We start from the raw sequence: 14,821 nt of genomic DNA on the forward strand, positions 1-14,821 counted from the left end.
ATAGATAGGATAGATAAGAAGAAACCTTTTCCCTTGGCAGAGGTGTCAATAACCAGGGGGCATAGATTTAAGGCAAAGGGCAGGAGGTTTAGAGGGGATTTGAGGAAACTTTTTTTTCGCCCAAAGGGTGGTTGGAATCGAGAACACACTGCCTGAGGTGAGGTGAGAGTGACTGCCCTTGACATCAAGGCAGCATTTGACCGAGTATGGCATCAAGGAGCCGTAGCAAAACTGAAGTCAATGGGAATCAGGGGGAAAACACTACCCAGTGCAAAGGAAGGTGGTTGTGTTTGTTGGAGGTCAATCATCTGAGCTCCAGGACATCACTGCAGGAGATCCTCAGGGTAGTGTCCTAGGCCCAACCATCTTCAGCTGCTTCATCAATAACCTTCCTTCGATCATAAGGTCAGAAATGGGGATGTTTGCTGATGATTGCACAATGTTCAGCACCATTTGCGACTCCTCAGATACTGAAGCTGTCCGTGTAGAAATGGAGCAAGGCCTGGACAATATCCAGGCTTGGGCTGATAAGTGGCAAGTAATATTCGCGCCACACAAGTGCCAGGCAATGACCATCTCCAACAAGAGATCATCTAACCATCTCCCTTTGACATTCAATGGCATTACCACTGCTGAATCCCCGACTATCAACATTCTAGGGGCTACCATTGACCAGAAACTGAACTGGAGTAGCCATATAAATACCGTGGCTACAAGAGCAGGTCAGAGGCTAGGAATCCTGTGGTGAGTAACTCCCCTCCTGACTCCCCAAAGCCTGTCCACCATCTACAAGGCACAAGTCAGGAGTGTGATGGAATACTCTCCACTTGCCTGGATGGGTGCAGCTCCAATAACACTCGAAGCTCAACACCATCCAGGACAAAGCAACCCGCTTGATTGGCACCCCATCCACAAACATTCACTCCCTCCACCAAAGACTCACAGTGGCAGCAGTGTGTACTACCTACAAGATGCACTGCAGCAACGCATCAGGACTCCTTAAACAGCATCTTCCAAATGCACGACCTCTACCAATTAGAAGGAAAAGGGCAGCAAATGCATGGGAACTCCACCACCTGCAAGTTCCCCTCCAAGTCACACACCATCTTGACTTAGAACTATATCGCCGTTCCTTCACTGTCGCTGGGTCAAAATCCTGGAACTTCCTTCCTAACAGCACTGTGGGTGTACCTACCTCACATGGACTGCAGTGGTTCAAGAAGGCAGCTCACCACCACCTACTCAAAGGCAATTAGGGAAGGGCAATAAATGCTGGCCTAGCCCAGCAATGTCCTCATCCCATGAATGAAAAAAAAGGGGTGGTTGTGGCAGGAACCCTCACCACATTTAAGAAGTATTTAGATGAGCACTTGAAACCCCATAGCATAAAAGGCTATGGGCCAAGTGCTGGAAAATGGGATTAGAATAGATCGGTGCTTAATGGCCATTGGGCCGAAGGACCTGTTTCTGTGCTGTATAACTCTATGACTGCATCTGTGCAAATGCTCATTGTTGTTGGACCTGAAGTACCCAGATAAATAATTTAAAAATATGTTTTTAAATTTTATTTTGGCTAATCCTTGTGAATGTAATTGTGAAATATTACATTTCAGGAGCTACGATCTTTTGTTGCAAACTCCATTCAATGCAGAATATGTAACTCCCAGTCACTAGTGCAAAGTTTTGTAATTATTATGCTGCCCTTTATCTAAAATAGGCACATTGTACTAACTACCTCTGAACTGTAAATATATATGGCATTTTATATCAGTCTCCAGTAAAATTTCACCACTGGTCTTTCATCACTCACCCCATCTTATTTAGTTTTAGTATTTCAAAGATGATTTGTTTGGGTGATTTTACTCAACTCTGACTTTTAAAGAATTGCATTATATGACACATTTCACAACCTCAGGACGTATCAAAGTGCTTCACAGCCAATGAATAACTTTTTTGAAGAGTCGTCACTGTTGTTGTAATGTACATAAATGAGGCAGCACAGTCGCAGTACCACAATGAGATGAAAGACCAGATATCTGTTTTGATGACTAATCGAAAAGCAAAATACTGTGGATGCTGGAAATCTGAAATAAAAACAGAGAATGTGGGAAATACTCAGCAGGTCAGGCAGAATCTGTGGAGAGAGAAACAGTTAATGTTTCAGGTCTGTTTTAATGGTGTTGGTTGAGGGATAAATATTGGTCAGGTCACTGGGTGAACTCCTGTGCTCTTCTTCAAATGATGTCCTCCAGTGAAGGCAGATAGGGACTCTGTTTCACGTCTCATTAAATGTCAGTACTTATGACATTGTAGCACTCCTTCAGTACTGCACTGAAGTATTGGCCTAGATTATGTTTTCAAGTCTTTGGAGTCAGTTTCAACCCACAATCCTTTGATTTGGGCGAGAATGCTACCAAATATTTTCTTTGAAGCAGCAAAGTTTTTGAAATACCTTAGGGCGGCACAGTGGCGCAGTGGTTAGCATCGCAGCCTCACAGCTCCAGGGACCCGGGTTCGATTCCGGGTACTGCCTGTGTGGAGTTTGCAAGTTCTCCCTGTGTCTGCGTGGGTTTTCTCCGGGTGCTCCGGTTTCCTCCCACAAGCCAAAAGACTTGCAGGTTGATAGGTAAATTGGCCATTATAAATTGTCACTAATATAGGGACAGGTGGGGATGTTTGGTAGGAATATGGGATTAGTGTAGGATTAGTATAAATGGGTGGTTGATGTTCGGCACAGACTCGGTGGGCCGAAAGGCCTGTTTCAGTGCTGTATCTCTAATCTAATCTAATCTATCTTCACTTGTGTTTTGTTGCGATGTTTCCCTTGTATTACACATAAATTGCACTTTTGCTTTCCAGGTTTCTTTTTCTTTGATCTCTTTAGATAATTTGTACAAATCACCATTCTGTTTGAATGATTTTTTTAAAATCTTCTGGCTTTAATTATTTCCTCTTTTTTGATGGTTTCCAAGGCTGCCAGTCTTTACTGTGGCAGTACAACAAAATATTATTTTCTAACCTAGGCTGCATAAGCTGTACCAGCAGAAGCTAAGCTGTACTGGTGGTGCAGAAAACTGCAGCACTGAATTCCAGAATTTTCTGATGAAGTAACAGATGGTGTTTCAGACAGGTTTATTTCTAGTTAACTTGGCTGGGGAGTTAGTGGGGTCGGTGGGAGGGGGGTGGGGGGTGCGCGTAGGGTGAGTAGAAAGAGTTGTAGAATTAACTGCAAATTCCAAAGCAAAATTCTTGTCTCTTTTTTTGTCAGGGAGAGCTGTGAGCAGAGCATTGTGTTTACTGCTTTCAGACTTTCCCTTGATTTCAGATTGTGAATTAAAAGTCATATTTAAATGGCCTGTTTATCCTGTACATCTGAAATGTTTTCTTTTTGAGGTAGCCTGCAGTACTTTCTCCTGTCGCGCTTCTGTGTTTGTGTCCTTATGACCGATATAATAACAGCTGTGATATTTAGCTTATCACTGTTAATCTCCAAATTTCAATGAAAGCATTGTGGTTTAAATTTGTGACGTTTGATTTTATGAGCTGTCACAATGGAGTAAATTTCATCTTCACTGCTTTAATTGGTATTCTAGCGGGCCTGTTTGCACGCTGTTTATAGATCCTGCCTGATTTTCATTCCATTGACTTCAATAAAATGAAGGGTGTGCAATCTGCCCTGGAAGATTACTGCCCAGGTGGTGAAAATGAAAATCTACCCCAAAGAAACCTTTCAATGTTGATGCAGCTCTGCTACTTATGCATCACTGACGTAACAGCTGGAGTCAATTTAAAGGGTGGGTGGGGGGAGACTTCAAAACCTTTCTCGTCTAGCATCAGGGAATGAACCATTATAATATTGCACACTTAGCATCAGGCCGCCTTAAGGTTTAGAACTAATGTTTTTTTTAATGTTTTGCTGCCTTTTCTTTTTACAGGTGCTAACAAACCTGTCTTTATATCATTTTCTGGTTTTAATTTGGATTTACAGCATTTTTCCTATATTTGTCAAAGGAAAGAACTTGCAGTTATATAGCACCTTTTAATACTTCAGGATGCCACAGAAGTGCTTCTAAACTGTAGTCACTGTTGTATTGTATTACAGAATAATAATACTCAACTGGCTTGCAATTTGTAGTCATGCTTTCTCTGCAAATGCTGTATTTTTCACTAAGTTTCACTAGCAAACTATCTTTTTTTTAAACAGATTGGGCGGCGATAAAATGCTTCTGCTTTCAACTACTGCATGGGGATCAGTAATCACCCTTACTCCACTTATTGTACACTGCTGCTCTACACCACTCGTTCTTTTAACCATATCCAGATTTTTTATGGGCCTGTTGCAGGGTGAGTAGCAATGAGTTGGAGGGAGAGACTTTCATTTCTCTTTACGTTATGTTTAAAAGCATTTCAGAGTGGATGAATGCTGGGATATTTCTCTAACACTTGGATTTGCTAATTTTTCATACAGCCGGACTCGGTGAATCGTACATCAGGAATTTGCGCGTGATGTCGCCTCAACTTAAAAGTCTTAGTTGGCCCCAGTCAGTTGCTGCCTTTTTCATAATAAAATCACAAAAGTCCATTGTTTCCCCTCACAAAAGAGAGGATTTAAAACAATATGGTGAATTGGAGCAGTGACAGTCTAGTTCATGGCTGCCTTGAACTACTTGGGCAGGAAGGAGCTGCACTGCTAGGATGGGTTATGTCTGAACTGGGCTGGGGCAAGGTCCTAGTGCAGGGGTCTGCAACCTGCCGCTCTGGAGCCACGTGTGGCTCAATAAGGACTCGCGTGTGGCTCCTGTCCTTGGTTGGTCAAACTCATTTTGATGGTAATTAAATGGCTTGTTTTTTTTTTCTTTTAAATTTTTATTAACATTGCACTTGTGAGAAAGTATTACTCAATCACAGCATTTTTGTAAAAACCTTTAAAATGTTGTTGCAATGTGTCTTTGTCTTGTTTTTCTTTATTATTGGCATTTGAGTAACTGCATTGCAGCTCTTAAGATATTGCGTTTTGATTAAATTTTAAAAAATCATTATTTAGATTGCCGACCCCTGTCCTAGTGGAATGGATAAATAGGACTGTAGAAACAACTTAAACCAGTAAAGGGGCAGAGGTTTTGGGTGGTTATCATACCCAGTAAAACTGATGAGAGAAAAAGTCAGAGTACAGAAAGAAAAATAACTGCCTAGATGTTTGCGGTCCTTGGTAAAGTGACGGCACTCGCTGTTGACCTCGAAAAATGCTGCCTAAAAAGATCTAGTGATCTCTCTGGCATGGATTTCACCTTTTATGACATTTAATTTGATTCTGGCGCCAACTACAGGGGATCTCTGGTGTCCAGCAATAGTGAATTCTCTTCAGACAGCAAACCAGGATGTATAGTACATTGATTATTCTTTTAAATCATTTTACAGCGAACAAAATAAAATTGGGACATACACATGGGATTAAGGTAGAAGCTGAAATATTATAAACAAGCTTTTAAAAAAACTAGATTAACCTATGAATTTTTTATCACAGTGGCGCAATGGTTAGCACTGCAGCCTCACAGCTGCAGCGACCCAGGTTCAATTTTGGGTACTGCCTGTGCGGAGTTTGCAAGTTCTCCCTGTGACCGCGTGGGTTTTCGCCGGGTGCTCCGGTTTCCTCCCACAGCCAAAGACTTGCAGGTTGATAGGTAAATTGGCCAGTATAAATTGCCCTTAGTATAGGGGTAGGGGAATTGACGGAAGGTGGGGATGTGGTAGGAATATGGGATTAATGTAGGATTAGTATAAATGGGTGGTTGATGGTCGGCACAGACTCGGTGGGCCGAAGGGCCTGTTGCAGTGCTGTATCTCTAAATAAATAAATTTGACATTCCACAAACATAAAATTAGTTTTAATAACTGGTTGTTCAGTAATTATGACTTGGTGCACTGTTTAAAAACCCAGTTACACCTCATTCAATAAGGCGTAACTTTTTCTGGCTTTTTTAATAGCAGGATCAGTGCGTTTAAAAAGTGGAAGTTTGCATAAATATAAGTGATTTCTAAAGATTTTCATCTGCGAGGACTTCAACAGCGAACTCTGTGGATGAGCAGGGAATCGGTGACAGCAACTTGTGGATTTCTGTGTTTAACTGCACACGTGTGGACTCCAGAAGATGCTGTCACTTTCACAGTTGTAAGGATACTGATCGCTGACAGTTTCACCGTTAATAGAACTGCAAAATCTGGGCCAACTTGAATATTCAGAGTGCAGAAAAGAATATAGTCATAGTCATAGAGTAAGAATAAAATACCTGATAAAAATAATGTAGGAGTAATGAAAAATACAAGCATATTAAGTTGTCTGTATAGCAATGTACAGAGCATCAGCAACAAAATAGGAATTGAAGTCAATAATTAGAAAGGAGGAAATAGATGTAACAGGATTAACAGAAGCCTGAAATCCCCTAATCATAACATCCTGCTGCCTCCTGAACAATTGCAGATCTTGGGCTAATGGAGACAAATTAAAAATCTATTCTGGGTAATTATCACACTTGTGTTTAAAAAGTGCATCCTAAGATCAGATCTAAATTTTCCTTTTACCAAGGCGTTGTTAGTGTGTCGTTGGCACCAAGCCCTTAGGTGATCACTATAATTAAATTATCTTGATGGTCTGGTTTAGTAGATCTTTAATCTGTTCAATACACACCATTTAAATTGTTTTCAAACAATATATATATAAATAATGCAAATTCTTTTCATTTGACTTTTTTAACAGGAATGTTGATGGAAAGACTACTTAAGCAGTTTTAAGCAGTAGTCTTGCAATTGTATCCTGTGAAGTTATATGTACATTAGTACAGCTGCAGTAAGATGAGCAATCACTGGCCAGGTCTTGATGGAGACATCATACTGAATAGTGCCAAAAACAATGAAAGTGGTAACTTACAGTTTTCTATTCAATTTCTACAAATTTTTGAAGATCAAAAATACTACCTTGTTATGGAAGGACTAGTGTTAATAGAACTTGTGTTAACCAAATCTTTTGAAGTATCAGGAATATCTTTTCAAACTCTCCAGAATTCCATAAAGGGGAAATTAACTGCCCCTGCCCTTCCTGGCCCAGCAGCAAATGGGCAGGGGGAGCAGTTAAAATTGAGCCCGAGACTTACCTGCTGATCTTCTGCCCCAGTATGCCATTTTATGTTGCTTGCACCAAGGACATCCACCTAATGCCTATGGGCTCCTTGTTTCAATAAGTGGATCAGTTCTCATGAGGTCATCGTGGCGTGACTGCAGTTTTAACTTGATGCTGAACCAGGAAACTGGTGGTTTCCTTGCCAGGCCAAAAATGTCAGGAAGGTATCCTAACATCGCCTTATTCCACCCCTGCCTCAGCTCATCTGCTGCTGAAACCCTCATCCATGCCCTTTTTACCGTTAGACTTGACTATTCCAATGCACTCCTGGTGGGCCTCCCACATTCTACTCTCCGTAAACTGTTCATCCCCAAACTTCTGCTGCCTGTGTCCTAATTCTCACCAAGTCCCATTCACCTATCATCACTGTGCTCACTGAATTATGTTGGCTTCTGGCTAAGCAATGCCTTTTTAAAATTTCAATTCTCATCCTTGTTTTCAAGTTCCTGCATGACCTCACCCCTCCCTATCTCTGTAATCTCCTCCAGTCCCACAACCCTCCATGATATCTGTGCTCCTCCAATTCTGGCCTCTTGAGCATCCCCAATTTCACTTCACTATTGACGGCCTTCAGCTGCCAAGGCCTGAGCTCTGGAGTTCCCTCCCTACAGCTCTACCCCTCTCTCATCCCTTAAGATACTCCTTAAATCCCACTTCTTTGACCAAGCTTTTAGTCATCTGCCCTAATATCTCCTTAAGTGACTGTCAAATCTTGTTTGATAATACTCCGGTGAAGTGCCTTGGAATGCTTTACTGTGTTAAAGGCACTATATAAATACAGGTTGTTGATGATTATGATTCAGGGCCGGAAGAAGGCAAGTTATGTCTCAACCACAACTGCTTCTATTTACGTAACACTTTTAACAAAGCAAAATTGTCTCAAGGTGCTCTTGACCACTTACCTTAGAGCTGGGGATGGTTGTCACTTGCTGTTTGTTTTGGTCAGGAAGTTAATCAGCAAAGTGTTAATGAAGCCTAGCTGTTATAATCAGTTGTCCCTCCCCGGATTGGCCGGTTGCATGCTAGGCCACGTTCCCATCTGGGATTTAAAATTGATCCCTGATGGTCCATGTTGAAGGTTTAAGGTATGCATTTTAAAAATATGCTGCTGGTTTGATTGAGACTGACTGATTTTTAATGTCAGTAAATTCATGTAGAGTCATAGTGTCATTTACTGTACAGAAGGAGGCCATTTGACCCATTAAGTCCATGCTGGCTCTCCGCAAAACAATCCAGCTAGTCCCACTCCCCTGCTTGATCCCCGTAGCCCTGCAAGTTTATTTCCTTCAAGTGCCCGTCCAATTTCCTTTTGAAATCATTGATTGTTTCCTCTTCCACCATCGTCGTGGGCAATGAGTTCCAGGTCATTACTGCTTGCTGCATGTTTAAAAAAAAAAGTTCTTCCTCACATCTCGCCTGCATCTCTGCCCAAAACCTTCAATCTGTGTCCCCTAGTCTTTGTACCATCAGTTAATGGGAACAGTTTTCCCTTGTCTACCTTATCTAAGCCTGTCATAATCTTGTACACCTCTATCAAATTTCCCCTCAATCTCCTTTGCTCCAAGGAGAACAACCTTCTCAAAATGATCACAAATGACCAGGGCAACTAGGTCCATCTTCATTCAACTATCTCGAGATCTCCTATTCTAATGCCCAATTGTTTCTTAATTGATTTCAGGGTTTTTGCTTCCACTGCTCTATCTGAAAGTTTATTCCACATGTTGATTACCCTTTGTCTGATATCAGTCCTAAAATTAACTTTTACTAGCTTAATGCCATGTCCCCACAGTCCCACTTTTCTATTTTTTTCAAAATCTTCTATATACTTCTACAAGATCACCCTTCCGATATCCTATCCAAACTGGAAGTCCTAAACGTATCTAGTCATTCCTCATAGCTCAGATCTCTTACACTGGAGATTAACCTTGTGGCTCTTCTCTGCACAGCCTCCAGTACTTGAATATCTTCATTGTTTCTTGACCAACAGAACTGGATACTGTTCAAGATTTAGTTTGACCAGAGCATGATACTGTTTAATTACTTCCTCCGCTGACTCGTATTCCAATATTTTGGCTATATAGTGCAATACCCTATTAGCTTTGTTAATTGCTGTTTTGTTGGTGGTTGAGCATATTTAGCTTTGAATCTACTGAGACTCATGGGTCTCTTCAATTTTGTTCTATATGAACATCATTCATGAAATATGTATGTTGTCTATTTTCATGCCTATGTGTATAACATTTTAAGTATTCATGTTGAAGCAACTGTATATTTCCACTAATGCATAAATAGTTTTCAAGCAATCAGTAGGAATGTGTGAATGTAGTCTGTCTCAGTGTTGCTGCATCGTCTTTATTGTTCATCAACTAAAAGTAAGACCTCTTTTTCTGGGCTCTGCACAAATATTTTACATGCATTAACCCAGAGCTCCAGGCCAAAGATGGTGTCCTGAACTTCATTTGTTGCTAGAATGTTCAATTATTAACAAAAGGTCATCTAGCTCAGTCACTCCATTATACTCAGCACTAAAATTTTCTGTTGCATGTTTCATCAACCTGTCTTAGTTATGGTGTGATTTATCATAAGAGTGCAATGTTCTCCCACCTCTGAGCCAAATTTAAAAGGTGTATAAGAGTGAGTTTAATTTAGGTGATGAAGAATGGAAGTGACAAAGCCAGCGGGAGGTGAAAAAAATTGTACAAGCCAAATAATGAGTTTCTTGGAATTAAAGGTCTGTGCTTATGTGTTCTCAATCAGATATTTTTAAACTGGGGTCTGCACTCCTTAAGAGATCTATCAGGGGATTCAAGATATCTTTGAAGCATTCAGATTTCTTCTTTTTTGTATCTGTCATTGTATGTACTAATTTAAAAACATTTCAAACCATGATAGCATTATTTTCCTTTGGATAGCTGACACTATCTTTCAGAAGTGAGGATAGCATCCCTTGTGCGTCAGCTATTGGCAGGGGGATCCCAGGAGTGTGTCAATATTACATGCGAGTGCCCAGGAGTTTTCCAATATTGGCAGAAGGTTAACACAGAAGAGCTTGAAAATCTCAGTCACCAATGAGTGAAATACAGGATGCCAGTTGCTGAAGCTTTGAGTTAAATTCTGGTTAATGTGTACACAGCAACATGAAGCAACGAATCATGAATATGTAAACCAGCATGTGAAAACTATAGAATAAATAACTGGTTGAAATTGAAAATTGCACCAACAAATACTCGGGTTTTATAATAATTATTTTTGTGTCTTTCAAAGTCAAGTTTATTGAGGGGAAATGATTTACATTTACAATAATAGAGCTGCTTGGGTTGGCTCAGATATGGATTATGGTATTTATACTGGCTGGACTTCAATTCAAAGAATTTACGTAAGCACAGAAACGGGTCATTTGGTCCGACCAGTCCATGCTGGTGTTTATGCTCCACTTGAGCCTCCTCCAGTCTTTCCTTCTCCATCTTTATCAGCAAAACCCTCTACCCACTTCTACCCCATATGCTTATCTAGCCTCTTAAATGCATCGATATTATTTACCTCAGCCACTCCATATGGTAACGACTTCCACATTCTCCAAGTAATGATGTTTATTTTAAATTCCCTGTTTGATTTCTTGGTGACTATCTTATGGCCTCTAGTTTTGCTCTTCCCCACAATTGAAAATGTTCTTTCTGTGTCTATTCTCTGAAAACCTTTTCATAATTTTAAAGACCCCTAGTAGGTCACCCCTCAGCCTTTTATTTTCAAGAGAAAAGAGACCCAGCCTGTTCATCCTCACCTTACAGGTACAACATTGCAGTTTTGCTCCCATCTATGTAAATCTTTTCTTGCATCCTTCCCAGTGCCTCTCTTTTTAATAATATGGCGACTGGAATTGTACACAAGCATGGCCTAACTAAGGTTCAGTACAAGTTTAGCATAATGGGGGGTATTTTATGCTCTTCCCCCGCATTGGATTTGGAGGCAGGGAGAGCATATCGTCGGATGCAATGGTGGCAGGGGGTGGGTGGCGGATCCTGCCACTCTCCCGTCTCCACCCAAATTAAGTCCAGGGCGGGAAGGCCTGTGAATGGCCTTCTTGCCCTGCTGCCAATTGAGGCTGTTAAGTGGGCACTTTATGCCCAAATAAGGGCCTGATCCCGCCAGCAGCAGACGGAACTTGCTGCATGGGGAGCATGCCAAGCAAACCCTTGCGGGTTGCTTGCTGGGTCAGGGAGAGTGGGGTGGGGTGGGGGGGGAGGGTGCCCCTAGTTAAAAGGCAGTTAGTGCCTGAATGAGGGACCTGGCATCGGGAAGAGGGGGTGGGGGTGCCTGCTGAGAGCCATTCCCCTGCCCTTGTTACCGACCGCCCCCCCCCCCCCCCCCCCACCCAGTACACCCACCTCCCCCCCGGTACACCCACCTCCCCCACAATCCCCACTCTGCGAAACCACTCCCGCTGTGACTGACCTGTGAACTGGGTCCAGGGCCTTGGGTGAGTCCAGTACTGGCAGCAGCCACCACCTCTCTGGTGGCGCTGCTCAGTTAAAGGGATGGCAGCCTCTGATTGGCCAACAGCTCTCAGCAGGCGGGACTTCTGTCCCTAGATCCCTGATCCCAGGGAAGGCCTGCTGCTGTCCACTTAAGTGACTTATTGGCACTTTTCTTTGGCGGGCCGTCCCCAGAGGAGGCGACGCGGGACTCTTGCTGGTGCTTTTGCCAGTGGTTGAGACCTCCGTCGCCAAGTCAAAATCCCGGCTAATGTCTCTACTTTTCAACTTTTATCCCTCTAGAAATAAACTCTGGAGCTTGTTTTTTTTATGGCCTTGTTAATGCATGTTTTAGTGATTTGTGTATTTGTACTCCCAGGTCCCTTTGCTCCTCTACCCCATTTAGATTCTTATTTTCCAAGTAATTTGTGACCTCCTTATTTTTCTTACCAAAATGTTATACCTCACACTTACCTGTGTTGAAATTTATTTGCCAATTATGTGCTTATTCTGCAAGTTTATTAACATTGTCCTGTAATTTGTTGCAGTCACCTCAGAATTGACTCTTTCCACCCACCTCCTCCCACCAGTTTAATGTGTTATGACTGAGGCGGGAGCAATGCACTGTCAGTTTAGTCCCATCACTCCATATGTCGCAGCATATTATTAAAGTTTTCTCACCGAACCAGAAAACAGCCAAAATAAACACTTTACTGACCTCCAGAATAAAATACACCAAACCAGGTATCTTTAAACAACAAATTAACTATTTATTAATAAACTAAATCTTAAACACTATTAAGATAAATTTATGTGTTAAAGATTTTTTATAACTTATTCAACCTAACCCTCCCATGCACACATACATACATTCAAAAACTATCGGTTAACCAGTTTTTGAAAAAAAAAGGGGTTTCTTAGGAATAAAATAGTGGCTGGGTTGTAAATCCTAGTGGGTTACGTTGCTGATTGATGAGGTGTTCCAGAGTAGAATAAATGCCACTCGAAGTCTCCAGGCGAATTCGACGAGATAGTCTTTAATAGATATGCATTCAAAGTATTTCAGCTGCAGCAGCCATCACAGCTCTTTCAAGAAGGAGCACAGCAATAGGTCTACTTGGATTTTCAAACTGGCAGTCCTTAGGCAGAAACTTCACTGAAAATTCCAGCAAACACAAACTGGCAATAAAGAGAGTTACCTCTGTTGCAGAGACCTCTTAGAGTTTCTAAGTAAAACAGAATTTACGACCTCCAACAATGAAAATGTTCTTTCCAGGGATTTTTACCTTCTTTAGGCAAACACAGTCTGAGCTCAATGTAGATTTTTTTTCTGCTGAGATATAACCAGTTTCTTTTTAGTAAGCACACTGCGTTGTGCTAGTTCCGACTGGTTTTAGTCAGTCCCTGCACACAGTTACATTGAAGCATGTCTCCTGTTGTTACCTAGGGAACAGACTGGCTGTGGCACTATTCTCAAAGAATCTAAAAAACTTCTCTCTGTCTTAAAGGTACACTGTTTCTAAACAGGAGGAAAAAACAGTTCCATGACAAATGTCGTTTGCAAATTTTAGAAATTGTTTTAAATTCCAAAACCGTTGATATAGATTGTGAGTTACAGCGGTCCCAGCTTTGATCCTTGTGGGACCCTATTTTCCCCCTTATGCCATTCTGAATAGCTTCCCTTTACCTCTGCTCTCTGCCATCTGTCTTGAAGCTAACTAGCTATCCATTCTGCTACTTGTCCTCTGACTCTGCATGTTTTGACCTGAGTCATTAATCTAAGGCCTTTTGGAAATCAAGATCAATAGTTCTCAAACCTTTTTGGTTGAAGGACCCTTTTTCAAATGGATTGGCAAACATGGACCCCCCCCACTCCCCATCTAATATAATGCAATGTAATCATAATATAAAAGTGCTGCATGAAGAGAGTGTTTTAATAATTTTAAGAAACTAGGTATTTACTTACAGATATCAGTGAGATGGGTACGCCTGCTTCTCACTGTAGAGTCCACTCTCCTGGGTGTGATATTTGACAATGATACTTGTTTTTACAGTTATACTCTAACAGGGCCATGGTCCCCATGGGCGAACTTGTATTTTGGCACCCTTTCTTTGAGTTTAAGTATGTAGTACATAAATATTTGAGAAAAACTCCCTGTCTTGAACAAGGCTGAACTCACTTAACATCCACCACCAACCTTGGTAACTGTGGGTCTACCACGTGATCGTCTTGCTGCTCCCAACACTGCTCCATGCACCTTCCATTCACACATGAGACAGCCAGCGAACTCTATGGGGGGAATTTTATACTGGCGGCAGGGTTCTTGATGTTAGGGAAAACTGACGCTGAGATCCCCGCGTCGCCACTTTTCCGGAAGGCCCACAGAATTTAGTTCCAATCAGGTACTTAAGTGGACAGTGGTGAGCCTTCCTAGGATTTAGGACCCTGTTGCCAGAAGTCCCGCCCTTGCAGAGCTGCCGACCAATCAGAGGCCAACAGCTACAGCACCACCGCAGAGGCTGTGGCTGCACCTCCAAAGGCCAAGGAGGGTCTCTGGAGCCAGGCCTCAGGTGGGTCAGGGCAGGAGGGGTCTCACGAGGTGGGGGTGGGGGTCGCGGGGGAGGGGAGTCGGCAGCGAATGCCTTTGAACAAGGGACCCACCACCCCTGTTCCGGAGCCGGGAAGCAGCCTGCACGGTTTTTCCTACCATGATTCCCGTGTGGTGACAGGGCTGTCCACCGCACTGATAATTGCGGCTGCAGCGAGAAGAGGCACTTAATTGGGGGTTAATTACCCAGTTAAGGGCCTCAATTGGCAGCGACGAGGGAAGGTCATTCACAAGCCTTCCTGCCCCAGACTAAATTTCAGCGGAGGTGTGATGGTCATAGCAATCCGTTCCGTCACCATTCCACCTGATTTTATGCTCTCCCTGCCTCCAACTCCGCCGTGGGGGAGAGCATAAAACTCCCTCCTATGTGCGGTGTCTATATTTTGCTCTGGCTTCCTGACTCATAATGAGCCCACCTTGGCCACCGTTCTTGTGTTATTCTTGACCACAGCAACACCTGACCTACATTGCGCGGTCCCTCACTTTTAACGCTGGCCCTGCATGGTATGCATTTTCACATTATTATGCAGATGCCATGGAAAGTTTCAGTGGATTCACAGACCCCG

At 42.4% G+C, this 14,821-nt stretch overlaps 1 protein-coding gene across 1 annotated transcript in view; it reads left to right on the forward strand.

Moving 5' to 3' along the window:
* slc17a9b (solute carrier family 17 member 9b) overlaps positions 1-14,821 on the forward strand; it is a 54,403-nt gene that overhangs the window by 11,954 nt on the left and 27,628 nt on the right. The window contains exon 3 of the mRNA XM_068048302.1: positions 4,205-4,344. Coding sequence (XP_067904403.1) covers positions 4,205-4,344 — 140 coding nt within the window. The remainder of the gene's footprint in view (positions 1-4,204; positions 4,345-14,821) is intronic.

The sequence above is a fragment of the Heterodontus francisci genome, chromosome 16, assembly GCF_036365525.1.
Source record: "Heterodontus francisci isolate sHetFra1 chromosome 16, sHetFra1.hap1, whole genome shotgun sequence".
Classification (NCBI taxonomy): Eukaryota; Metazoa; Chordata; class Chondrichthyes; order Heterodontiformes; family Heterodontidae; genus Heterodontus; species Heterodontus francisci.